The sequence below is a fragment of the Ovis aries genome, chromosome 20 (genome assembly GCF_016772045.2).
Source record: "Ovis aries strain OAR_USU_Benz2616 breed Rambouillet chromosome 20, ARS-UI_Ramb_v3.0, whole genome shotgun sequence".
NCBI classification, from domain to species: Eukaryota; Metazoa; Chordata; class Mammalia; order Artiodactyla; family Bovidae; genus Ovis; species Ovis aries.
In genome coordinates, this window is record NC_056073.1 from 50,294,460 (window position 1) to 50,322,053 (window position 27,594).

Genomic DNA, 27,594 nt, shown 5'->3' on the forward strand with positions numbered 1-27,594 from the left:
GAAAAGAGAAAAGAAGGTGAAAGTCGAATCAGGGCCCCCCTCCCCCTTTGTACTAATTTCAGTAAAGCCTTTTCCGGAGAAAAGATGAAGTAAATTTTAAAAAGCATGTTATAAAATTACCATGGGCTTATATCCCCTTGTTAATAACTTCATGTAAGCATAATTATCTCAGAAAGGAAACCAAAGTCTTTACTGCTATTATTAAAGGTTAAGTTCTCTTGTCCTTTTTCGTGAAGCCGAGGCTGATAGCTGCAGCCAGCGCCTGGCCTCGTGCAACGAGCTGGCAGAGCGGCCCTCCCACCGGCTGCGCTGACTCGCCCGTCTGCACGCAGGTAGCCGTCCAGGAGCCTTCAACAGCCTGCCTTTGTTAAGGTGCTCATCTCTGTTAAGGAAACTGATGAGATTTAAAGAAATGCTGTTCCTGCGTGTGGACAGCGTGGACAGCGGGGTGTGAGTGCTGCCCCCGCCCATGATTGAGAAAATAAAGCAGCAAAAGAGAGAGAGAGTGTGTGTGTGTGTGCGTGTGTGTGTGTGCGTGCGTGTGTGTGTATGTAGCACTTTTTAATTCTACTTTTCATTTAACTTGGTGGTTTGCTATAAAATGGAATCATTTGTTGTGACGATAAAGCAAGTTGATGAAGTAAGGAAGTAACGTTGCTAGAAAGCGGCTGAAGACATAATTGAGGTTTATAATACTTTTACGTGTAGAGCTTTCCAGGTGGCTCAGCGGCTGTTCCATCCCTGGGTCGGGAAGATCCCCGGGTCGGGAAGACCCCCGAGAAGGGAAAGGCTAACCACTCCAGTGTTCCGGCCTGGAGAATCCCGTGGACAGAGGAGCCTGGCAGGCTACAGTCCGTGGGGTCGCAGAGTTGGGCACAGCTGGAGATGTAACGTGTGTCTGTCGGGTTCAAACAGTTTTCTGTGTGTGTGTGTCTTTAAAACATGCTGCATAACGAATTGACCTTATGAGTCAAGAAGCGCGTTTCCCAAACTTTATTTTTCATGTTTCTTTAAAGTTTTTTTTTTCACTGTGAATATTTTAATCCCATTTTCTCCTACTTTAAAATTGTTTAAAATTAGTTTTATTTTTTATGTTGCTTCAAAAATCACAGTGAATTTAAAAACCGAGCTCTGGCATGTGCAGAGGACAAAAGTGCATTGATGTGCGGGTGCCTCCCCTCACGCACATTGTCCAGACTGATGGCAGCGCTGAGATTAAGCCAGGATTTCCTGAGGCATGGGAAACTACCTGCTTGACTTGCGTTCTGCTGAATTGAGAAAGACAGGTAATATTTATATGCCTTTTTAAAAAATAGCCCTTTCACTAAGCTTCCACTCTTTCAGGGGTCCATGCGGCCATTTCATGTAGAGTTGACGCCTTTACAATCTTAAAATGAAATTCATGGAGAACATATCTTCACGGCACACATTATGTTTTTTTAAGTCCATATAATGTTTTCATTATAACCAAGAAAAGGAAGGGGAAGTAGCTTGTCAGGAGAATCTGTTCCGTATGTACACGTGAGCCACTGCTGCACGGGACACAGCAGGAGGCCCCTGCACACCTGCCCCGGCGTGCCTCCCGGGTGCGCGCCGCGACGGCCCCCCGGCGTGCGCCCTGACGTGTCGGCCGCGGTGTGCAACGGCGTGCGCCCCGACGTGACGGCCAGGGGTGGCCGCGGCAACCCAGCAAGGGCTGCCACCATTGGGCTGCTGTTGGTGTCACCGTTTTTGAAATGGTCTAATTTGGTTAAATTTGCCATAAAGGAGTAGTTTTCCTCAACACACTTTGTGGTGCAGGCTTGGCGCCTATGCAGAAACCAGGCAGGTTCTGCACTGAGACAGGCATAAGCATTTCCCCCTTCTCTTCTCTGCACAGGGATACCCCGCAGGACCTCGAAGTTTCGAGGGGCGCGGGACAGGCTTCGGCGTGCGGGCTGTCCCGGCGCTCCCGCTCTCCGCCCCGAGGCCGGCCGCGTCCCCGGTGCCCGGCGTGTCCAGGCCCCTCTGGGCTCTGTGGCGCGGCCGCGAGAGCCCGCGGGAAGCCCCGCAGGTCCCGTGGCCGTGGTCCTCCGCGGCGGGCAGGCGCGGGTGCTGGGGCCCCGGGGGCGAGGGCCCCCGTTTCCCCGCGGCGGCCCAAGTAGGGAAGCGAGGGGGCCGGTCACCGGCGGGGTCCAGGAAGCGCGTGCGGGGCGACCCTGCGAGCGGTCCCCGCCGGCGCCGCCCCCCGCCCGCCCCCCATTGTGGCCGCGCTCGGCCGCGCCCCACGCAGGAAGTGCGCCTGCAGCCAGAGGCGGCCTGGCCCAGGGGCAGCTTCCTCTGCAGAAGCCAGGACAATGGGATCAGCTGCGCGGTAAGATAACGGGAGGATGAAGAGGGAACCGGGAGAGCAGTGTGTGAAAGCGTGTCTTTTTCTATTTTTTAACAGAAGAGAAAACTGGCAATAGACGGGGTTAAGCTAACTATGCTTGCTCTTTTACTACAAACACTAAAAAAATAAATTTCCCGATGTGAATGTACATAGTGCCCCTCAACTGTACAGTTAAATATGGTTAAAATAGTTTTATATTATGTGACTTTTACCACAATAAAAAGCATTAAAAAAAACCAGAAAAACTAATGAAGTAAAAGTTAAGTTGAGAAATAAATAAATAAAACCCCCTTGGTTTGTCATGTCCGGGTTTCATTCCACACTTGCTCCTTTTCCCTTCCTGATTATTTTCTTTAGATAAATACAGTCTAACTCAATATAATGTAAATACAATATAACCTGTCTATGAGCAACTGAAAGTCCTGCATTCCTGGCCTCGGGGCCGGGGCAGGACGGCTCCTGGTCTTCCGGTGGCTGGGCTGAGTCCTCACAGGGCGGTTGTCTCGATGGGGAGCTCTTTTAACCGCTTCCACAACCTTCCTACGAACGTCCTTGATGAGGCCCTTTGCGGCAGCATCCGAGCACGATAACCATCCATAAAAGAAGACTTAAGAGGGCAGCTTAAACAGCTGAATCCGATGTTTCTTACAAAGGAACTTGACTGAGTTGCTACATAAATTTTATGATCAGAGCTAGAACTGCAGCATGGCACCAGGACACGGCCAAATTTCAGAATCTGTGTAGCTTTGAATGTCTGCATTAACAGCATTCATCCATAGAGTGCATTCTAAGTAGATTTGCCACTTAGGCAAACAATGCTCTCCAGGTAATTTAACATTCCAGATAATACTAGTTAAATATTTCTCTCTCAGGTGCCTTGGGGGCCCTGTAAAGCATCCCAAAGGCAGCTGAAAGTCAAGAGTATTTTAACATTTGTATTTGGAAGTTTGTCAAAAAGTTTCAAAACACTTAGTCAGATGAGATTGTAAGTCACAGTGAGACAATACTTATTCCTTAACCAGGTTACAAGAGAGCTCACCTTCAATACCAGACGTTGGTTTAATACCTGACCCTGGCCCTGACCCTGACCCTGACCCTGACCCTATCACATGAGCCCAGATCACATGAACCTGATATTTGCTCAGACTGGCCTCTTCTATATTTCTAAATGTTTGTATAAGTGCTTAATTTCCTTTAAGCCGGTTAAATAGAGCTCTTTTATTTGCAAAGTGCTTTTGGCAATACCATGCCCCTACAACAGACATACAGATAGATTCACACACAGAGCCCTCGTGGCTCCCACTGCAGAATTTCTGCCAGGAATTGGCTACGACAATGTAAAACACACCAGTTACAAAGGAGGTTGGTTCACGTTGGGTTTGCAGTAGATGGAACGAATCAAGGTCACCTGTCTAGATGGCTAAACCCTTTTTAGGGAAAAAGACGCAGGATTTCTGTTTGTCCTCGACAAGTCAATTTCTAGATCGCTTACCTCGTTTTCAGAATTTGCATTTTAAAAAGATGGTGGGTTCCTGGAGAAGACCGGGTGGAATATTTGCATCTCAAAACACAGAAAGGCAAGTTAAGGCCAAAATTTTTTTTTCCCCTCAAAGAATTGAGTGACCACCTAAAGGATGCTGCATGCCTGATAGACCTGTGCTGAATGGTAACATAGTAACAAACTTCCCTTCACTTATGTTAGGAAGCCCCTTCCCACCCCCCCAAATTCCTGTCAGCCATGGTTGGTTAGTCACAGCAGTGGCCTCCCATTGGCCTCCCATTTTGGTTATTCATAAACACTCTTGAGGATCCTCCCTGGGTTTAAGAAATCGGTGCCTTAGATTTGGACACTGTGGCCCTTCTGAACTTGATAATCACCAGCTGGGTATCTTTGGCCGCGTCTGGGACCTCTGCAGTCCACACTTCTGGGTCTGTGGCATCTTCTGTTTTAGCTCCAGGTTTCATCTGCTCCTTCCCACTTTCTGTTAGAAGCCGTGGTGATGAGGGTGGTTTCCTTGCCCCTCGAGAAACAGTGGTCCTCATTAGTTGCCACGCCTCTTCCCATTAAAGGGATGGGACGGTCAGACACAAAAAGGAATGTGGAAACAGCTGGCCATTGACGTTGCACAAAAGGGGCTGCAAGGCAGTGTGCCCCTGCCTCTCCCCTGCCACCCCATCACATACTCCTTACGGTTGCTAAGACTTCCAGTCGTTGGGGTTAAGGCCGGGAAGGTTGCACCAGTGTCTAAGAAATTCTGTCAGCTGGCTGCCCCACCAGTGACCATGTGTGGCTCGACGCCAGTTACGCAGAGGGCGTCTCTAGGCAGAGCCCCTGTTGGCCTCAGGCCCTGTCCGTCTTCTGATGGCAAAACTGTCAATGGCTGAGGGGCCCCCATCGCTCTGCATCTGGGCATCCCCTCCGCCAGTGCCCTGGGTCTTTGCAAAGGACTCATGGATCGCGATCCTCCCCCAGCGCCCCCTTTGTCCACCCTGGAACCCGGGCCCAATCTGGGCAGCCATGAGCCTAGGGGTCCAGCAGGGTCACATTGGCCCAGAGAAGCAGGCTTCCCCCTCGGCCATCTCTGAGTGGACAGAGCCGTGCCATCATCTGGGCCTTTGCAGAGCTCTCTGGGTGCCTCCAGCCCTCTTGCCAAATCCCTATGACTGGAGACTGAATAAACCAATTGAAGCAAACAGTTGTTGGCAGCTGAGGACCAGCTGTTGCTTTCTGAGTATTGCACCTGATATCAGCGTGGGGACCAGCAGACGGCTGGAAAACACACAGCCTAAAGGACCTGTCCCTCGAGGTTGGGGGCTGGGCTCCGCACTGTCCTGCTTCCCGAGAGCCTCCTCTGGGCCCCCAGGAAGGCTGCAGGGTCGTCGCCCTGTCCCTGCTGGACCTCTTTCACCTCTTCACAGCTGATGGTTTCACTGTGAGTGTCTTCACGCCCTCTGTTAGGGGATCTGGTCCCGTCTAGTGACACGGTTCCATGTCAGTACGCTTCCCCTGGTGATTCCACTGTGGGCCTGCCTGCCCCAGGAGCCCAGGGTGCTGGTGGTCCCCTAGGGGCCCAGTCAGCGTGTCCTCTGTGTCCTTCCTGGAGTCACCTCCCCTGGCTCCTCAGGCCCTGCCCTCCTTTTGGGCCTTGTTGCCGGGATGCATGGCCACGGGGAGTTGAGCATACGGAGCCCCAGTCCGTTTTTAACTTCCTTCTGTGAGAGAAATCTAGCCAACCTGGGGTCATCACTCGGGCCCGTTTAGTGGCCACTTTTCTCGGCTTCCTAACTCATATTGTCGCCAAAGCTGATTCCGTTCAGTTCAGTTGCTCAGTCGTGTCCGACTCTTTGCGACCCCATGAATCGCAGCACGCCAGGCCTCCCTGTCCATCACCATCTCCCGGAGTTCACCCAAACCCATGTCCATCGAGTCTGTGATGCCACCCAGCCATCTCATCCTCGGTCGTCCCTTCTCCTCCTGCCCCCAATCCCTCCCAGCATCAGAGTCTTTTCCAATGAGTCAACTCTTAGCATGAGGTGGCCAAAGTACTGGAGCTTCAGCTTTAGCATCATTCCTTCCAAAGAAATCCCAGGGTTGATCTCTTTCTCCAAAGCTGATTACATAACCTAATAAGATTTTTTCCTTTTTAAATTCCTGTTGGCCAACCTTTCCCTAGTCCCAGAGTGTATGGACCGAGGGGTATTAGTTGGGATGGAGGTGGCCTGGCCCATTTCAGACCCCAGCCTGGAGTGATGTCTCTAACTCCCGTGGTACCCAAAAGTTCCGCTCTCCTGTCATATCCACCGGACAGCTTGGTGAGGGTTTGCCTTTGGGATTTGGGGTGCTGTCCCTTCCAAGATGGTCTCCCAGCCAGGTGTCAGTGCCTGAACAGGTGCCGCAGACAAACGAACAAACGGTACAAAGGTGTCCCCAGCGGTGCTAGCAGTGAGCAGGGGCTGGTCCAGCGGCAAGTCGGGAATAAAGGGTCAGCGCTTGTCAATAAAAAGTATCTCTTGTCGGCCACACAGGCCTCCTGGGGCGAAGAAAAGAAAGAGAGAAAAGAAAGGGGACGGGAATGAAGGTAGAAGGTAGCAACAAGCCTCTGAGCCAGGAGCAGAGTGTAGAGGCTCAGAGCCTGCGGCGTGCGCGGGCCGCGTCTGCCAGGCCTGCGGTCCAGCAGGGACGTGGGCGCAGCCTCCACCCCACCGGTCGCAGAAGTACAGGGTCTGTTTTCTTTGAGGGTCGTCACTGACGGGTGAGTTAATGCCTGGCGTGCAGGCCCTGCCGCAAGCCCCGCCGCCCGTCCCTGTCGCGGGTACCATGGGTGTGGTCGCGGGGCGCAGCGGGCGCTGTCGCTTCCCGGGGGCATCTGCCCGTTGCCCTGCGTCGTGCGTCCTGATGGAGCTCCTGTGTCGGTCCTGGAGGCCGGCTTCCCGGCCCCTCCTTGCGGGACGGCCCGCGTCTGTCGACGAGCCTCTGCGGCGTGTGAGGTCACTGGCCTTGCCCTGACGACCGCACGGCAAGCTCCTTGGGAACTGAGACTGGCTCCTGGAGACACCCCGCGGCAGCTGGTGGAGAACGCAGACGCCGTATGTGAGGCGGTAGCTGTGTGTTGGACCCTTTAGAGCTGGACGTGCCTGCGACACGTCCCACTGCGGCAGAGAAGGAGCATGGAAGCCTCTTTCTGCCTTTCCTGCTTCAGCGATGAACCCGGTGCACGTCAGAGGAGGGCAGTCGGCGAGCTGCAGGACTGAGTCTGTGACTCTTCCGTTTCAGACGTCTCAGTGAAGCAGCTGCAGACACTGAGTCTTTTTTTTTTTTTTTTTTTTTTTACAAAGTATTAGATTTGTTTGCTTCTGCTGGGCTGGGTCCTCACTGCTGCCCGCAGGCTTTCTCTGGTGGCCGTGAGTGGGCGCTGCTCCCGGCGCCAGAGCGCAGGCTCAGTGTGTGTGGCCCAGGGGATTCGTTGCTCTGGGGCGTGTGCGATCCTCCTGGACCAGGGATCGAGCCCGCGTCTCCTGCGTTGGCAGGTGGGTTCTTTACCCGTTGAGCCGCCAGTAAAGCTCTTAGAAGAGGACCTGTGCTCCCCTCCAGCCCTGACTAAAGCCCCTTCCTCTGTGGGGACGGGCACCTTGCTTCTGAGGGCGGGGGGCGCCTGAGGTGTGGGCCGTCAGTTTGTCCCTGTTGGGGGCCGGCGGGCGGGGGGGGGCTGGTCACGTCCTCAAGGAGCTGACGGCTCTGCAGGAGCCTGGAGACCCCACCTCTCCCCTTCTGCGGAGCTGACCCCTGGGTGCCGTGCTAGTGTCTCAGCGGGAGGAACTGAATTCTCTGATTCTCAGGCGAGAGTGCTGGTTTAAATCTGTTAGTTTCTGCCCTTCAGTAATTGACTGTGTTGAAAACATGTAAAAGTAACTCTGCCTTTGAATAAAGCGGTTCCAGCTTGAAAACCGTCACTGTTTCCTCATAATGTGGGTCCTGTTTTAAATGATCTCTTACGTGAAAGAATGGCAGGTCACGGCGCAGCCAGGCTATTGCTCTCCGCTGTTTTACCTGGGCTGTCTCTTGGGCAAAGCTGCTTTGTTTCCTTTATACCTCAGTGTTCTCTTCCGAAAAGCAAGACTAGCGTGGGTGCGCCCCCGCAGGCGGGCGGGTGAGATGGGGAGCGGGCGGCCGGCACTCACGCCGCGTCTCCCTGCAGGACACTGGGACACCATGAGGCACTCTGCTGCTCCCGTTTCGTATTTTGTCTCAGAGCTTGGTCCTTTTCCAAGGAGGAGCTTAGGTCTCCTGGGATGAGAGGCAAGCTTGTGACTGTGACTAATGGGGCCACAGGTGAATCACATCCAGAGAACCGAGAAGGCTTGTTGGTGAGGAGCAAAGGAATGGAACGTCTTTCCCAAGCATGGTGTGGATCCTGCTGGTCACTGACCTCTGCCCCGACTGACAGAGCAGAGCTGAAGCAGAATCTGAAGGTGGGGAAAGGCCCTACTTGGCCTGAGTCAGCTGACCGGAGAGGCGCGCGTCCTCTCTGCCCCAGCACAGGAAGGACCGGGGAACCTGGGCCTTTCGTCTGTTTATGAACTTGACTTTGAACGAAGACTGTCTCGGGTCCGAAGTGATCCCGTTGAGAAATCAGTAGAGCAGAGCTGATATCTAAAGAGTGGTTGCCCAAAGACAAGGGATTGTTGCGGGTATTTCAATGATTTGGCAAAGCTTTTAAAGCATTTATTGTTTTTAAATATAGAGTAACATTTAACAGTAGACTTCAGTTGAAAGTATCAAATTTATCACATATGTGACATTATGTATAAATATATATCCTTGTATGCATTCATTTCTGAAACGTGGCAAATACTCAAGTAGAGACTTCTCGTTGCTGCCCATTTGGGTCAGAACCTGAGCAGCTGGAGGGCCTTAGCGTGTATCCACCAATAATTTCAGCCCTTCGCCTTGATTACTCAGATCTTGATAAGTGAATCTGTGTAGGTGACTGTGTGGTGTTCAGCCCTTGCTTGATAGAATAGATTTTTTTTTTTCTTGAAATTAGTAAACACAGCTGAACAATGGTCTTCAGTGTGTACTGGAGCAAATGCTTGAAGGCGCCTGCAGGGGACACCAGGCACAGGGCTGAAGCCCTCCCAGCAGGGCTGACTTGTTGCAGGAGAGCCAGCTGACACACCGTTTCCGTGCAGTGACCGCAGGGGCTTGCTGCCCATCATCCAGGTTGTCTCCCACATTCTGATGCCTCAGTGGAAGTCTTTAAACAGTGCCCTTGGCCTTATTTTAGGAGTCAGCTAAGCTAAATAGGTAGACTTATTTCAGGTTTCATTAATTGGTGCCTTTGCTATCTTTAAGGGGTAGGCCCAGGCCTCCGCTGCAGTAACATAAACCAGTGATTTTTGAATTGCCACACAGTTAATACTTTAGTGACATTGTGCCGTGAAACATCAGGCAGTCCCAGCAAATCTTGAAAATGAGCAGCTGGCGTGTTCCTGCTCCCCCTGCGTGTGCTTGTCCACACGCTCCCTTGGATTTCACATGGTGAAGATCACTTATTTCCGGGGCCAGTTTGGCTGTGTGAGAACCAGCTGGTGGCTTCGATCACGGCGGCTTTGGTGACCTGAAGCCTAGCCAAATTTGAGAATCATTGCCAAGAAGGAAATGCTGTATTTAACGGAATAAAATTTCCGCAAATGTGTGTTCCTTGATTCATCCTTTGACAGGCATTTACTAAACGTCCCTAGTTCGCCGTTTTCTCATCTGTGAAACGGAATGATAACGGTGTGGGGAGCTGGAGGGAGAGGGCGTGATGGACGGGCGTGGAGAGAAAGAGCGCCTGTGATGCCCCTGCCCTCAGGATGCAGGTCCAGACCCGCTGGTGGAGCTTGTGGGCCCGGGTGCCCGCACCCGAGTGGGGCTTCATTTTTTATCGCAAGCTGATGAGATCTTAGGAAGCTGAGTTCTGTTTTTAATAGGTATTAGCATCATCTTGGCCCCGTTTCTTTAAGATGGCCTGAGGGTGGCAGCTGGGATTTCCTGCTGAGAAATCAGTGAATCAGTGGACTCTGTCTTGGGGGAAATTCTGAGTGTCTCTATCACTGACCTGGGGAGTGGGTGAAGGAACTCGCGTGTCGGTTGGACTGATGCTTGTAGGATAGACAGGGCAAGTGTTGGCAGTTCAGCTGAGGAGTGGATGGCTGTTAGGGACCGTTGCTGATGGCTCCAGACACCAGTTAAGGCTATGGTTGAGTTCTTCCGCATGGCTGGACCCTCCGAGTTGACATCTAAATGGACACACATTTAGAAGCGGTGACTTTGATCAAAATATTCAACTACTGTGTAATATAAGGAGCATGCGGTCACACTAGGGGGGTGTTTTCAGGAGCAGACGGTGCCATGCGTGGACTGGGTCACTCTGGTCCAGATTTGCTGGTCCGCCGTGCCGGCAGGCAGCGTGTTCTCCAGGAGGGTACCGTTACTCTTGACCCACGTGGAATGTTAAGACTGTTCTGGAACATTTCTTCCCCTGCTGGAATGTGTCCTTTCCCACAGCGCTGAGGAGAAGTGATGAGTGCTGCTGGGTACCCAGGAAACGCCGCGGAGTTACTCTGGAGTTCAGATCCTGGTTCCACCTGTGCTCGTGACGAGGATGTGGCCTCCCGGGCCTCCCTGGGGCACGGGGAGGGCAGGGCCCTGCGCCCGCCCATCGCGGCGCTCCAGAGCCCGGCTCAGCATCTGGCAGCAGTCGCTGGGGGTCGCCCGGTGGCAGCACAGGCGGTGCTAGGCCCAGGCTGCCGGCTCAGCGGGAGGCGCGCGGGGCTCAGGCTCAGGGCTGTGATGGAGCGGGGTGTAGGCCATCACCGCTGTTAACTAAAATCTCAAGCGCGTGTTCTCTGTGTCTTTGTCTATCTTTAAAGAAAATAATTTTACTGTGTTTTAGATCAGTTCTGTGATAGATTGAACATGAAAAAAAGGGGGGGAGTTCCTTTCATCAGAGGTAGTTTGAGAAGCCCTGTGCTCCGGGCCAGCAGGTGAAGATGGGGTGTAGGTTCCGGTCAGGGAAGGCTGCTCTGAAGGTGAGGTTTGTGCTGAAATCTGAGGACGCTGGGGCTCAGCTTGACAGGCCTCAAGGTGACAACAGCTGAGTTCGGATGTCCTAGGAGCAGAGAGAGGCTGGGGCACAGTGAGAAGGAGGGGGTGACAGCAGGCGGCTGATGGGCGGGCAGGGGCTTCTTGACTCTGATAGCAAGGCTGCATTTTGTCCAGAATGCTGATTTCATCCAGTGACTTCTCTGAAGTCTTCATAGTTGAAGAAGATCACTTTTGTAGCATGGATATTAGTGTTCAAGAAGGGGGGAAAGTACAAGTTAGGAGATCATCCTAAAGGAGACCAGTCCTGGGTGTTCGCTGGAGGCGCTGATGCTGAAGCTGAAACTCCAATCCTTTGGCCACCTGATGCAGAGAGCTGACTCATTTGAGAAGACTCTGATGCTGGGAAAGATTGAGGGCAGGAGGAGAAGGAGATGACAGAGGATGAGATGGCTGGATGGCATCACCCACTCAATGGACATGGGTTTCGATGGACTCCGGGAGTTGGTGATGGACAGGGAGGCCTGGCGTGCTGTGGTTCATGGGGTCGCAAAGAGTCAGACACGACTGAGCTACTGAACTGAGTTGAACAAATTAGGAGGCTGGTGGAGTGGTCCAGCCCGGAGGTGGTGGTGGGGGGAGGTGGTGGTGGGGCGGTCCAGCCTGGAGGCGGTGGTGGGGGGTGATGGTGGGGTGGCCCCGCCCGGAGGCGGTGGTGAGGGGAGGCGGTGGTGGGGGGAGGCGGTGGGGGGGCGGTCCGGCCCGGAGGCGGTGGTGGTGTAGATGGGAGTATTGCGGGACAGTGGACAGCGTAGGCTGGTCTGTGGGATGTTTTGAAGGTGCACGGGTAGGACTTGCTGAGAGATGAAATTTGGGGGGTGGGAAGGGCAGCAGGGCTGGCTTCTGAGTGTGTGTCTTGATCGGCTGGGTAAGTAGAGATCCCGGTTATCGACAGGAAGGTGTAGTTTGAAGAGAGGGGCGGGTGGGGGTTGAGATGTGCGAGTGCTGCCTGCCTTGCTCCTCTTGAGCCTCTTTAAGCCCCCCCCCTTTTTTTTTTTTGAGGTGGCGCTTCACAGTTGTGACCTCTGCACTATTGTCACAGAGGACCTGGAGAGGAAATGCCTCGTGCGGGAGGCAGCTGGCAGTCTCCAGCTGGTTTCATGCCTTCAAAACATCAGAGAAAGAAATCTTTTTGTTGCTCAAATATTTTGGAAACTCTCAGAGTCTTTGGGGTGACTGGGAGGACTTGTCCGCGTCAGCTGCTGCTGAGTCCTGGGTGGCGTCCTGCTCCGTGTGTGCCCGACTGGCCTGTGCCTCTGTCTCAGCTCGTCCCACGGAGGAGCACGCTCCCCACAGGGCAGGCGGAGCTGCGGGCGGCCCTCCGGCTGGATCTCACACAGTGCCCTGTTCTTAAGACGATGAGAGAAGAGGAAAGGAAAAATGCAACCTTCACGTTAGCTTTTAGCTCCTGAAGTCTGTTTTGCAAACCATTTGTGTGTTTGGTAATGCCCCTCCCCACCCCCTCCACTCCCTTTCTTTTCCTTTGGTAAGTTCAGTGACAAAAAAGGTCCAGACTCAGATCAGCCTTGTGGCTGTCGCACCAGAGCTGCCCTCCGCCCAGGGGACGACTGAGAGCACAGAGTGGCTCTGCAGCGGGCCTTTCCTGTGGCCGGAGGGTCTTTCCGGAAAGCTCCGGGGGTCTTGGATTTGGTCTGGGCTCTGGAAGGCGAGACCCTGACGCTCCTAGTCTTTTTCCCCGAGAGAGGGCTTTTGCTGTTTTGAAATGTGCTGTGACGTTGCCCAGCCTCTGGCGTTTCTGCCAATGCAGGTGGGCATCTTCACCTGTTCTCAGGCTGCCTTTGGTTCAGTCCTGTATCCCTGAGCGGTCCTCACATGCCCAGGTGGTGCTGCTCAGACCGCAGACTGAGCGTTACTTAGTCTCCCTGGGGACTGGAGGGAGGACCTGCACTTTGTAGCTGGCCCTTGCCAAGAAATTGCCTGTTCCCATTTTGTATCTTTTTCATCCCATTGGTATCTGTGATCTATGTGTCTATGGTCCGATTGGTGTAGCATCTGAAGTTTCATTTCTGTTTTTAAGTGAGAATCCTATTGATCTTACTGACTTCGGCAGTCAATCCAGGTTTCAAAATAGAGAAAGTTAAAATGATTTTTTTGGGGGGGCATAACCCTTTCAAACACCTGTGGATTGATATGCATCTTCTTCAATCAAGCTTTAAAGCCACTTAAGAGTTTTTTATTGTGAATACCAATTGCCTTTTTCTAAAGAAAGGAGTGGCCTCCGACCTACCTTGGAATGTTCTCCGGTCTCTCTGCCGTGTCTCATCGGCCTGACGTTTTCCTGTGTGTCCTGTGGCGTTTTGCATATTTCCCATCTCTTGGACCAAATGGTGGTGTTCTTGAAGGCAGGTAGCACTTTTACTCGTTGTTACGTTCCACACAGAGACTAGAGTTGTTTCTTGCACAAAGTAGCTACTTGGTGAAAGGATGCTGAGGGGTTTCACACTGCTGTGCTCTGCTCACGGGGACCCCGCTTCTGTACGCCGTGGAGATGACCTTGCATACTTGGAATGTGTTTTCAGCGACGTGCTTTGGCATCAGAGCACCCTTGCTGGAACGCCGGCAGATGCGTGTTCAGAAGCTGCCTCTGTCTCCGCATCTGTAAGGTTGCCATAGAAGCAGTGCTCCCTTATCAGCTGGGCATGGTACACGCTGCGTACGTAGCCTCTCAGTGAATGAGTATACAGGGTTATAACGTGCTTCAGGGGCCCTGTAAGTGTTGGATATAAACTAACCCGTACCGTTATTATTAACAGAGACTCAGTGGATGTTTTATCTGTGGCAGTTTGAAGGGCGTGCGCCTGCCCTTGTGTGTATTGAAACGCAGCAGATTCACTCCTGGAGGTTTAAGTGTCTGGGTGGGCGTGTGCTGGGAGGGTTGCACCGAGGCAGTGATGGAACTGCTGGCTCAGAACCTCGTGGGCCCGAGGGTGCTGGGCCGCCCTCCGCTTCTACCCGTGCTGATTCCCTTGGGAGGGTCCGCGGGGCCGTGGAGTGGATAGATGGTCCGCCAGGCCAAGGTGGCAAGTCTCTTTGAGTTCGACGATACTTTGATTTAGTTCTGGCCAGCCCAGGAAACACAATTGTTTTTAATTCTCAAGCTCCTTAAATTGGCTGAGTCTTTTTAAGGGCTGGTGGTGTTTCAATCACCTTAAATTTACCCCTCCTTCACTGGCTCTCTGGCGCGATGCCATCTTCGTTTGTATATACACTTTTTCATCAGTTTATCGTCCATCAAGTGACATATAACACAGACTGTGCCCGTTTTGATCCCTAGCTTGCACACATTCAGTTGAGCCATTTCTTTTGTTACGAAATTCATTTTAACTTTCTTTTTTTACTCAGAGAAGAAGTTCAGTTCAGTTCAGTCACTTAGTTGTGTCTGATGCTTTTCGACCCCATGGACTGCAGCACGCCAGGCCTCCCTGTCCGTCACCAACTCCTGGAGCTTGCTCGAACTCATGTCTGTTGAGTTGGTGATGCCATCCAACTGTCTCATCCTCTGTCGTCCCCTTCTCCTCCCACCTTCAATCTTTCCCAGGATCAGGGTCTTTTCTAATGGGTCGGTCCTTTGCATCAGGTGGCCAAAGGATTGGAGTTTCAGCTTCAGCATCAGTCCTTCCAGTGAACATTCAGGATGGGCTTGTTTGATCTGCTTGCTGTCCAAGGGACTCTCAAGAGTCTTCTCCAACACCACAAAGCATCAATTCTCCAGTGCTCAGCTTTCTTTATAGTCCAACTCTCACATGCATACATGACTACTGGAAAAACCATAGCCTTGACTAGACGGACCTTTGTTGACAAAGTAATACATTTTCTTTGGAGTGTTATCTGCTTTTATTTCCTAAGTATTTATAAGTAGTAGTTTTTTCAATAACCAATAATTGCAAATTTGGCTTTCTTTTTGTCTATGTATTACTTAGTGTAGTATTTAAAAGGTTCTAACATTTAAAATGTAAGATTGGTTATGAATTTTACTGCTTTGGGAATTGAGACAGTGGCTTTGTGCTGTTTGTATTTTTTAGGAACTTTTGTGTTCTGATATATCCTCAGTTTTTATAAATGTTTCATCAGTGCTTAAAAGGAAGATGTATGTGACCACAGTCTGGTGCAAGCCCGCTGCCCGCATCAAGCGTATAATCCCATCCTCTGCGTTTCGTGCTGGCTTTCCCGCAGAGACCGTCAGACGAGAGGGTTGCTTTGAGGTTCTGTGGGACTATTTTCCGTGCACGTTAGAACTTTCGCCCCTAATTCTTTCTGGTCTTCTTATTCTCTCAGTTCAGTGATATCTGATGCATGGAGATTCATGACTGTTACCTCGTGACCATTGTTCTGCTCAATCCTCCTGCCTGAGCCTACTTTGTCTTGTATTAACATTGCTACTCCCTCTGTTTTTTGTTTTTATCTGCTGGGTATATACCAGATCGGGTTATTTTGAGAGGTGGTACCTTATTTTTTTTCCCTTAATGTGAGAGACTTTATCTTTAATAGAGGGGGTTAAATTAATTTATAATGACCAGCATCGCAAGTGAGTTTGGATATAATTCCGCCTTCTTATTATTTTGTTTTTAACGTATTCCTGCCTCACGTGGGGCTTGGGAGCTTTGTTTTTTGCTGTGTATGCCGTCTGTTATGGTGTCTTTACCTCACTGGGAAGGTGTCTGTTTCAAGTCCACAGTCCAAGACAGCATCTTGCGTCTGTCTGCCTCTTGAGTTGTTCCTCCGCCCTGTCGGCTGTGGTCTTGCCCTTTGCTGCCCGTCTCCCAGTTGCTGAGGCGAGAAGTCTGAGCTCGAGGCTGCCGAGCTGGTCCCATGCCCGGGGCTCCCCTGTCCCCTCGTCTCATGGGCGGCTGGGACTTCAACACGTGGACACGGTGGAGTTTTCAGCAGTGTCGTGGTGGATGCCGCGCCCTGTGTCTCAGTTCACGGCAGCGGTCATCAGCAACGCCTGTCCGTCTGTAGGCTGCTCAGAGTCCCTCAGCGCCGACCCTGCTCGTTTCTTCTGTCCTGCTGCAGACCCACAGTCGGGGGTTTCTTGCTGGAGTCCTGTCTGTCCAGTGGAGTGTCGGGCCAGGTGATTCTGAGCACACTGCTGAGGAAGCCGGGAGGCGGGGCCCTCTTCCACCACAGTGCGGGGTCAGCGGTACAGCGGGCAGAAGTGTGCGGGCTTGGGGACCCTGCCACCCAGGCAGCCTCTCTCCTCCCCTTACGGGCACTGCTCAGTCGAGGCAGGCCAGGATCCGTGGTTCTCTGTGTTTGATTTTGTCGTCACTAGTGGACTGAGTTCTGTGGAGTGAAGGACTTCCTCGGTGTTTTCACAGCTCTGTTCGGAGCATCTAGAACAGGGCCTGACACATACCTGGCACTTGATAACTGTTTGTTCAGTGACGGTATATGTGAAGTGAAACTAACGGGGTGTTCTCCTACAGGGCAATGGGATACTTAGGGGGTCATGTTTATGAAATGCGTATTGCTGTCAAGAGCTGGGAGGGGTCTGAGATTTTAGCTCCTTACAAGCTAACAAGTTAGTTGGTGGGTTTCCTGGGAGCCGGTGGAAGACTTCAGAGTCTCGGGTGAGAGACAGGAGGCCTCGTGACCTACAGCTGTAGCAGCCGCCAGGGTGTCCCATGTCCCTGCTGTCCTTCCGGACCCCCTGTTTTCAGAGGGAGACGTGGAGCCAGAGGGAGAGTTCTGTGCCTGCAGGAAGGGAACCCCGAGCTTGGGGAACCTGAGTTTTGTGATGGGCGGTAAGCAGGCTTTTTGTGGAGGGAAATGGTTTATCTTCGACACAGTCACTGCCCAGACCTCCTTGAAAAGGCAGCTCAGGACGCAGGACAGTCGGTCCTCCTGCTTTAAGGTGTGCAGAAGCAGGGAGGCCTGTGAGCCTTGTTTCCCAGCAAAAAGCCCTGACTGGTGCTGTCGGGAAAGACTGGTCATGCGGGGTTGGTGACGGTCACCTTTGGTCCCGTCCCAGCCTGAGCATGAGAGGCTTCTTCTGCCTTCATCTAATCCTTATTCAATCCTGTCTCCCCAGCTTCTGTTGCAAGACTCCTGGGTGTGTATTTTGTGGTTTCTGGCACTTTCATCACGATTTGACTTGTCAATTTCGGTTACTTATTAATTTTAAGCTGTGTGTGTGTGTGTGTGTGTGTGCACGCGCGCGTGCGTAAGCTAAATCATGGCCCTTACTCTGCAGTGATCCTTTCTGTGATGTATTTCTTTTTGGGGGGTGTGTGGCTGAGCACATCTGCTGCTCTCTCTCTCTCCCCCTCCCTCCTGATGTTCCTGTCTCTCCCCTCCCCTTCCTGGCCTTCCCCTCTTCTTTCACGTTTCTGTAAATGTGGCTGGCAGGTCATGTGACACAGGCCGCTCTGCCTTGCCGAAGGGGCTCCATGTTGAACAGGCTCAATTTCCTCTCCGTTCCCTGTTCGTCTTCTCTTGTTTCTCGTGTTTTCGTTTGAGTCTGGCTAAGGGCTCACTGCTCTATTTTATTAAGCTCATGAGACCCTGGAAACTTGTGCAACAGTCTCACACTTCACTCCTCGGGGTAAGAGCACAGACTCCTGAGCTCGGGCTCGCGAGCGCCTGAGCTCCCTCCGCATCCTGGTTAGTCGCTTGTAATGCTGTCCTTGAGGTTGATAGACGCTCACTGGCAGAGATCTTTTCAAACCATTTATTTACTGATTTGATTTTGTCTGTGCTGGGTCTTCGCTCACATGAGGGCTTTGCTGCTGCAGCGAGCGGGTCTGCTCTCGTGCTGCGGCGCGCAGCTTCTCGCGGCGCTCTTGCTGCGAGGCACGGGCTCCCGGTGCCTGGGCTTCAGTAGCTGTGGTGCTCAGGTTTTGTGGCCCCGTGGCCTGTGGGGTCTTCCTGGACCAGGGGCGGAACCCCTGTCATCTGCATCGGCAGGCGGGTTCTTATCCACTGCACCACCAGGGAAGCCCACTGGTAGTAATGTTTGTAAGTCTGATGTGTATTGGTTTTTAGAGTTTTAAGTCTTTCAGAAAAGACAAATGGGTGAGTCTCTACTGTAACTGTGCTTTTTTTTTTTAAACACTTAGTTTAGACTATGCAGTGACAAGGATAAAGGACTCAAGCAAGCTGGAAGTAACAAGGCCTTCTTAAAGTCACACCAAGCACATGGGGTCCACCGGCGACTCTGCGGCGTGGCACGTTCTGTCCAGACAGCGAGAATTGCTGTCCTTGACCTGCCTGCATTCTCTCTCTGTGTCTGTCCCCATCTGGGTCTGTATCTGGGCATGCTGTTTTGCTGGAGGAGAGTGTGAGTTAAAGATCCCAGGTCCTGGCAACTATTTTACGAAAGTAAAGGGGAAAGTAAGTTACTCTCAACGGCCTCATCGAATTATAATTGTGATCATTAAGTTCTTGGTGCCTCTGTTTTCGCAGCAGATGTAAAACTGGGTCCCCTTTTCTGGCGGGAGCATGGGGGCCTGCCTGGTTGCTTCACACTGTTCCGGGTCCTGTTGTTGAGTGAGCTGTTATTCCCTCTGAGGAATTTTCAGCTGTTTTTTTAAAACACCTGGACTTCAGTTAGAACCACCTTGATAGAAACGTGCCTTAACTCTTCCGTTTCTCTGAGGACCTTGCAGGTCCTGGTTGTCCCCAGCTTAGGTCTGGTGACTGTAGTGCTGCCGGTGTTTGACGATATCCTAGATACTGAGAAAGGAAATGACCTTTGGCTTTTCCTGTAGGAAGTTGATGATGAATCTAAAGTGAAATCCACAAATCCTCTTTGAACCTCAGTGTCTTTTTCAAGCACTCTGTCTGCTGCTGAAACTCTCTTAAGTATTCACAAAATGTGGCTCCTGCTCTCTTCACTGTGTTTGGTCAATGTAATATATCCAGATGGGTCTAAAATGTCAGGTATTGTTTGCGTCCTCTTGTTGGCTACAAAGGCTTGGAAGTCCATTAAAATCACACTTTCTTCCTCTGAATACTCAGCAGTCAGGTTTCCTGAATAATTCATTCTCGCCTGCAGTGGTTGTATGAAGTTTATATTTAGAAGCAGAGTCCTTATTTGGCATCGACTTTGCCCCATTTTGGAAGTTTATTTTAAAAGAAGCAGTTGATGTGTTCTGGCTAGTATTTGAAAAATGTAACCGATTCGTTCAGCTTCCAAAACAGCAAAGAGAAGAGAAAGAGCATCGTAGAGTCTCAGCTTGTGGCCCATGAGCTAAAGCGTAGTTAGGGGTTTTTCCACCCAGCCTTCTCGCTCTGAACAGTGCGCAAGCCCAGGGCGTCAGCTGTCTGGGAGTGGACGAGGCCTTAAGCCCTGCCGTGCCGCTGGCCCTGCATGTTGGGGCTCACACTTCGTCAGCAGCTGGTGACTCTGCTTCCCTTCTTCTGCTTGAGGTGGAGCAGGACGCTGTGGTCCTGCCCCCCGCACGTCCTCCACCTGCCTTTTGTCCGTGGAAAAACTTTGGCCAAAGCATAAGTTTAATCAGATAAATGAGGGACTATAGCAACAAAGGGAAACAGTCCAACAAGACTAAACAGGAATAGTTTAGTCACTAAGCAAAGGGAAGGCCTCTAGTTCCGCCTCAAGAGCCGCAGGTGGTACTCCGAGCCGTGTCCTGCGAGCTGTCTCATAGATGCTGAGCCCCTCCAGGTGGGGAGGTCAGCTGCATGGTGCCCGGACGGTAGCCAGGACAAGAGCTGCCGCAGTTCTGAGGACAGGCCTCAAGGACATGGGAACAAACTGACCCTGTAACTGAAGATTAACTGCCCACAACAACCAAGACGGCGCCGGCCAGACCAGCTCCGTGTGGGGAGTCTCTGCTCACGCTCACTCTGCGCAGTGTCCAGCTGGCCCTGCTCCCCCAGGGCACTCTGGCTGGGACAGGGCGTCCAGCGCGCAAGCTCTCCTGACACGGGAGCCCAGCCGCAGGTGGCTGGTCTGGGCGTCTGACTCCTCATTGGTGACCCCTCTCTTCCTGAGATGTCAGATGTCTGTGCTTTTTCAGGTTTCATCTGAGCTGCAGATGACTTGGCTTTCCACTCCCGCCCTGGAGGTTTCTCTCGTGCCTGCTCCCTGCTGGGGCGGTTTCTCCCTGTCCTCTGAGCCACACACGCGCCATCGTTCAGTGTCACCAGCCGCGGCTCTGGGCCGCGATATCCGTCCAGAGCAGACGTCCCGGGCGCTCCCTGAGCGTCACATCGGCGCTGTCGTGCCAGTGGAGGGCCAGAAAATCAGCGTTTTCTCAGCCGACGGGCTGTTGCTTCCCAGTGTTTATCCTCAGATGGTCACAGAGCAGGTGGGGTGGTGGAGAAGGGTGACTGCGGGCATGCAGAGGGGTCGGGATGGAGGGGGACTGCGGGGGCCCAGCACCTGGGGGCCAGGTGGGGCTCTGTGTCCTGGGGAAGCCATGCGAGGCAGAGGGGGTGGTGTGCACACTGTCTTCTCAGCCCAGGGCCCCGCTCTAGACCCAACTGACCCAGTAGGTCTCAAATCTGGCCATGCCACAGAGCTCCAGAAAAGGCTTGTGTGTGTGTGTGTGTGTGTGTGTGTGAGAGAGAGAGAGAGAGAGAGAGAGAGAGAGAGAGATAAAAACCTAGTAACTTTGATTCTGTCAGCTGCACCAGGAATAATTTTACTAGCAAGAAGTGTAACTATTTTAAAACTAGGAGGTTTACCATTCCAACCTGGAAGCACAGAAACACATCTTCTCTTTCTGTTGGGTGGTCAGTTTCTGCTTGCTCATTCAGAGACGTGGTTCCCAGCCCCAGAGGCCTGTGGGAAGCTTGATGGGAAAGAACTGTGCACAAAGATGTCCATTATTTGATGTTAGCTGCAGAAAACCACAGTCTTAATTTGCGGAGCGCTGGTGTTCCGTGGGAGGAGAACTTGAGAACCGCTGAACTTGTCTGATCAGTTCACCGGAGCAAAACCTGGCCCCCGAGCACCGCGCCTCACTCAGGATTTCGAGGTCACGTAGCTGCAGGCGGAACCAGGACTGGGGCTCAGACGCCTGCAGGCGGAACCAGGACTGGGGCTCAGACGCCCACGCTGTCAGCTCTGTTTCCCAGTTTCGGAAGACGGCTGCTTTTCTTTTCTTTAATAGGCACTAGAGTATGTATCCGTGTGGCTCTGCGGCCAGTTTAGTCTCGAGAGGTTTTTCCTCTGAGAGCAGTGACCTTATCAGGCACAGACAGTTTCCTGTGTCATTACCATGCTCCTTGGCAGAATGTCATTTTTCTTGGTGACTGTCGCGGTGCAGGACGTGCCCGCAGTGAGTTCGCTGTACCGCCACTTACCTGCGGCAGGCCCCGCTTCTGACTTTGTCGACAGGGCCTCCTGTCATTAGTGACCTGCTTGGTTGAGGACTTGGCTTTCTTTTTATTCCCCCCCACCTTTTTTTTTTCTCTAATAGCCTGAGTCACAACCAGGAAGTCCTTTGAAACCAAACCCTTATTTGTGTTTCTGGGAGAGTTCGGGAAATGGTAACTCTGCTTAAAAAGGTGCTTTGGTTTGGTTTCCTCTTTCCTCCGTTTCTTCCCTCGCCTGGTGTGAGAGTGTGAGAGTTCGCTCTGCCCCAGAGAAGCCATCCATGGGTCACGGGCGGGGCACCCAGGGTCTCCCTGGACGCCTCTGGGTCAGCGCTTCGTGGTACCACTCTGTTATGAGGTTGAAAATGAATCTCCAGTTACCCCCAGATGGAGACCAAGTCCTTAGAGAAGCGCGTGGAAGCCCCTGGGGCCTTGCTGGGTCCTGTTCTCGACTCTGACTGGAAGCCCTGTCCCCGAGACATTCAGCGCATGGCCCCAGGAGGTGCTCTGTGGATACCTGCTGCCTCTCACGCTGCTCAGCGCTGAGTGAATAGCTTGCTTCAGCCGACGAGTGAATAGCACGCGCAGGTTTAGAGGTCAGACCCCAAAACAGCCCTAGCAGAGTGCTTTTGGCAACGGTTGTTATCACTGCAAGCGTCCTGGCGAGCTGCACAGCGTGTGTGGCGAGAGTCAGAGCAGAGAGTCAGGAGCACGACGCTAGTGAGCACGCTGGCCATCTGTGTGGGCTGAGGAAACTGTTGTCTTTCAGAACTAATTTAAAAATACCTATCTAAATTAGTTGCTTGGAGTTGGACATCAGACCCTGGTTGAGTGCTTTCTGTCTGAGGTGGTTTCCAAATCAAGCAGGGTCATCAAAGCCTCACCCTCCAGGTGTGTGACGGGCCTGGAGGGAGGCTGAGTCTGTGACACCCAGGGTAGGATTCTCTCCCGGGGAAGGACCGCTGTCCAGAACCTACCCTTCTCTCAGTTCAGATGTCGGGTGTGGCATAAGCTGTAATTCATAAATGAATTGTCTATAAACTAGTTTATAAATTGCAATTTATGAACTGCAATTAAAAAAAAACTATTGTAATAATCTGTTGGGAAATATAGCACTACTTATTTTTATAGGGAGCAAAATTTACATTTGAATTTTAAAATTTATTTTAGAATACATTAATTTTAGGCTTAAATAGATCCAGGTTGCCTCCATTGACTGTAAAAGATTTATATTCTATGTGTAGGTAAGTGATTTTTCATTGGCTTCCTTGTTCATTTATACTCCAATGCATGGTGGTAATCTATTGTGACTACCAAATGGCATATTTGTACATAATATTTACAAAGGCTCTTAAAAAATCATTTTTGGCTTACATTTAGTGTGTGTGTGTATATATATATTTCACTTCAGTTCAGTCGCTCAGTCGCGTCCGACTCTTTGCGACCCCATGAATTGCAGCACGCCAGGCCTCCCTGTCCATCACCAGCTCCCAAAGTTCACGCAAACTCATGTCCATTGAGTCCGTGATGCCATCCAGCCATCTCATCCTCTGTCGTCCCCTTCTCCTCCTGCCCCCAATCCCTCCCAGCATCAGAATCTTTTCCAATGAGTCAACTCTTCGCATGAGGTGGCCCAAGTATTGGAGTTTCAGCTTTAGTATCAGTCCTTCCAAAGAACACCCAGGGCTGATCTCCTTCAGAATGGACTGGTTGGATCTCCCTGTAGTCCAGGGGACTCTCAAGAGTCTTCTCCAACACCACAGTTCAAAAGCATCAATTCTTCGGCACTCAGCCTTCTTCACAGTCCAACTCTCATTCCATACATGACCACAGGAAAAACCGTAGCCTTGACTAGACAGACCTTAGTCGGCAAAGTAATGTCTCTGCTTTTGAATACACTATCTAGGTTGGTCATAACTTTTCTTCCAAGGAGTAAGCGTCTTTTAATTTCATGGCTGCAGTCACCATCTGCAGTGATTTTGGAGCCCCCAAAAATAAAGTCTGACACTGTTTCCACTGTTTCCCCATCTATTTGCCATGAAGTGATGGGACCAGATGCCATGATCTTCGTTTTCTGAATGTTGACCTTTAAGCCAGCTTTTTCACCCTCCTCTTTCACTTTCATCAAGAGGCTTTTTAGTTCCTCTTCACTTTCTGCCATAAGGGTGCTGTCATCTGCATATCTGAGGTTGTTGATATTTCTCCTGGCAATCTTGATTCCAGCTTGTGCTTCTTCCAGTCCAGCGTTTCTCATGATGTACTCTGGAGAAGGAAATGGCAACCCACTCCAGTATTCTTGCCTGGAGAATCCCAGGGACGGGGGAGCCTGGTGGGCTGCCGTCTATGGGGTCGCACGGAGTAGGACACGACTGAAGTGACTTAGCAGCACTCTGCATATAAGTTAAATAAGCAGGGTGACAATATACAGCCTTGACGTACTCCTTTTCCTGTTTGGAACCAGTCTGTTGTTCCATGTCCAGTTCTAACTGTTGCTTCCTGACCCGCATACAGATTTTTCAAGAGGCAGGTCAGGTGGTCTGGTATTCCCATCTCTTTCAGAATTTTCCACAGTTTATTGTGATCCACACAGTCAAAGGCTTCGGCATAGTCAATAAAGCAGAAATAGATGTTTTTCTGGAACTCTCTTGCTTTTTCCATGATCCAGCGGATGTTGGCAATTTGATCTCTGGTTCCTCTGCCTTTTCTAAAACCAGCTTGAACATCTGGAAGTTCACGGTTCACATATTGCAGAAGCCTGGCTTGGAGAATTTTGAGCATTACTTTACTAGCATGTGAGATGAGTGCAATTGGGTGGTAGTTTGAGCATTCTTTGGCATTGCCTTTCTTTGGAATTGGAATGAAAACGGACCTTTTGCAGTCCTGTGGCCACTGCTGAGTTTTCCAAATTTGCTGGCATATTGAGTGCAGCACTTTCACAGCATCATCTTCCAGGATTTGAAACAGCTGAACTGGAATTCCATCACCTCCACTAGCTTTGTTCGCAGTGATTCTTTCTAAGGCCCACTTGACTTCACATTCCAGGATGTCTGGCTCTAGATGAGTGATCACACCATCGTGATTATCCGGGTCATGAAGATCTTTTTGTACAGTTCTTCTGTGTATTCTTGCCACCTCTTCTTAATATCTTCTGCTTCTGTTAGGTCCATACCATTTCTGTCCTTTATCGAGCCCATCTTTGCATGAAATGTTCCCTTGGTATCTCTAATTTTCTTGAAGAGATCTCTAGTCTTTCCCATTCTGTTGTTTTCCTCTATTTCTTTGCATTGATTGCTGAGAAGGCTTTCTTATCTCTTCTTGCTATTCTTTGGAACTCTGCATTCAGATGCTTATATCTTTCCTTTTCTCCTTTGCTTTTCGCCGCTCTTCTTTTCACAGCTATTTGTAAGGCCTCCCCAGCCAGCCATTTTGCTTTTTTTGCATTTCTTTTCCATGGGGATGGTGTTGATCCCTGTCTCCTGTACAGTGTCACGAACCTCCGCCCATAGTTCATCAGGCATTCTGTCTATCAGATCTAGTCCTTTAAATCTATTTCTCACTTCCACTGTATAATCATAAGGAAAATACAACCAAAATCTCTCCACCACCTGTTATGTTAAAGCAAGCCTGATTTTCTATCCTTAAAATTGGGCTTGGTTTAACATAACAGGTGGTGGAGAGATTTTGGTTGCATTATGTAAAGTGTCAAAGTTCCCGAGTGCTGAGGGGAAGCGTGCTGAGTCCTCCTTTCATCTTACTGAGCCCCTTGGTCTGTGATGGCTCGCCCGGCATGTCAGTACCGGCTTCCATCTGCCCCTGCAGAGTTAGCCTTGCGGAGTCTCGCTGTACATGGCTGCGTTTGTCACGAGCATCCGTGGACTGGGAAGGGCCCTGCTGCTCCGCCGGCGGGACAGGGGGCTGGTAGGACGGACACCGAGAGGGAGCTTGCAGCCGTCTTGTGGCGGCTGGAAAAGGAAGAGCCTCGGTGCCCATATCCGGGTGTCCTGGCGGGAGGACGGCTCGAGAGGGGTGCTCCCTGGCCCAGCCCGCGTGCCCCGCATGAAGGAAGGGCAGGCAGGTGGCGGCTGTGTGCAGTCACACGATCAGCAGGTGTCCGGGGACGTGTCTGCTGAAGAGCGCCCGGCTGTGACCTGTGACTCTCACCAAAGCTGCAAGTTCCCACGTCTAGGTCCTGTGAGGCCGTGTCACGCGGGAAGCACCATTTTATTTTGAAATCAAGATGGTATGTATTTGAGATGGATTGGAAATCTTGCTTCATCTTTCTTCAGTTTTTAGGGGAAACAAACCCAAACAGTTGTCCCGGGACACCTGTGTTCCAGTCTTTCCGGACGGTGGAGGCGTTTCCTTCCTGTAAGTCAGGGCCCCTCTCGGGGAGGTGCTTGAGTGTGGCCTGAGGCAGACTTGGCTTCTGCCTCGCTCGCGGCCCGCGTGTGTCCCGTTGTGTGTGCTCCGTAACGTCCCTGGTCTCAGTGCTGCGGAGAGTCGTGCATGTGTGTTCTCTGTGGGTTTGTCCGTAACCTTCCTGGTATCAGTGCTGTGAAGGGAAACAAGGCTGGGGACCAGCGCGGCGAGAGGCGGCGCCTTCGGGGAGGCGCTGCGGACGCGCTTCCAGGCTGGGCTTTGCCTTCCCTTCCCCTCGGAGGCGACGGCGCGTCCGAGCCGTGTCAGGTGGGCTGCTCCCCGCAGGGGCGGCTCCCGGGCCAGGCCTGCCCGGACGGGTGTGTGTTCTGCTCCTCACCTCACCCTCACCAAGCAAAGGAATCCCGCAGACGGGAGCCAGCATCGGTGTAGGCTGAAACACATACTTGCATTGGGTAATAGAGGCATTCACAAATTCCGTTTTTTTTTCCCTTACACAAAGCAGGCCAGCGGTGAAGCCCTTTTGCAAGCGCTCCCCTTCATCTCCGACTGACACAAGATGCGTCGTGGCCTGCGGTTTGCTAATTGCCGAGGCCCCGAGTTCCTTGGCAAGTCTGTCCTCTGTCTGTAGGCTTCCTCTTGGCAGCAGAAGTATTTACTCACACGATAAGACGAGCTCTGGCCTCCTCGGTGCTGAGATGCACCGTGCGTCGGGCCAGCGCGGGTCCCGGGCGCCCGGTCAGCTGTCCTGGGTCGGCGGGCGGAGGCGCGCAGCGCCAGTGCCTTCCCCAGCCCGGAAACCACCGAGCGGGGGTCCTCGCTCAGAAAGAGGCGCGCTTGTGCCCCTGGGCGCGCATCCTGAAGCCCGGCCCATAGACAGGCAGTCTTGGCCCTGCCCAGCTCGGCGGGCTCAGGACTGGCTTTGGAACACGTCGTGCTGTTTGGATGCACAGTAAGGTCTGAGCAGCTCTGTCCTGGGATGTCCTGGGGCTGTGAGACAGCCTGGGCTCTGCTGCTGTTCCAGACAGGGCCGTCAGCGGTGCCACCTCTGCACTGGACTCGGATGCAGAACTCCCCTGAAATACAAGGAAATAAAATTTGCTGTGTGCAGGGAGAAGCCCGCGGACAGAGGAGCCTGCTGGGGTGCAGCCCACAGGAATGTGAAAAGGCAGGCTGAAGCAGCTGAGCGTACAGGCACGCGCGTGTGCACGGGGAGGGAAAGAGTTCTGGGTTAGTTCTGTGCGTCTCTTGAATAATCGCAGCTCGGTGATGACTGAGTTCTCTTTGCGAGGTTAGCGACGTGGGCATAACTACGGTGCTTGGCTCTTCTTTAAAGTTCAGTGCCTCTGGCTTTCTCCTCATTTTAGTAGGACCTGGGAGAAACTGCGGGTTGCCGTTTGGTGGAAAGAAAATAAACAGGAGCATCTTCACCGTGGAAATGCGAAAGCGCCCCTGCCGGGAGACGAAATGACATGTACTCTTAAATACTTTTTTTACCCTCATTTTCGAATCATCTTCTCTACTCCTTACCTGACTTTAGGGAAAGAAGGAGGCCACTCCTTTTGTTTGTCACATTGTGAAATTTAAATTTTTTTTTATTATGAAAAAAATAAAATTTCAATACAATCTTATTTTACTAGTTATCAGAGACGTGTTTTAAGAACACATTTTTAAAAACCAAAGACTTTTTAGTTTACTGTGAAAATCAGTTTCGGGCGCGTGCCCAGTTCTTATTAGCTCACTAGTTTATTTCACGGTTTATTCGATGAGCATTTGCCGTGGGATAATACTTCCAGGCGTGGCCTGCTCCCTTCTAGGACTTAGAATTTCTTAATAAAAAAGAATCAATGCTATTTTATGAGTAAGAACATTTTTTTCCAGAATACAGTAATAG

General features: G+C 51.7%; 1 protein-coding gene across 5 annotated transcripts in view; it reads left to right on the top strand.

Annotated features, from left to right (window-relative positions):
- The window catches only part of GMDS (GDP-mannose 4,6-dehydratase), a 419,605-nt gene that overhangs the window by 32,512 nt on the left and 359,499 nt on the right, over positions 1-27,594 (top strand). The window contains exon 1 of one of the 5 annotated variants that reach the window (XM_042237512.2): positions 25,508-25,563. The exons of the other annotated variants lie outside the window; for them this stretch is intronic. Coding sequence (XP_042093446.1) covers positions 25,561-25,563 — 3 coding nt within the window. The 5' untranslated portion in view covers positions 25,508-25,560. Of the gene's footprint in view, positions 1-25,507; positions 25,564-27,594 lie in introns of those variants that run through there. 5 annotated transcript variants of the gene reach the window in all.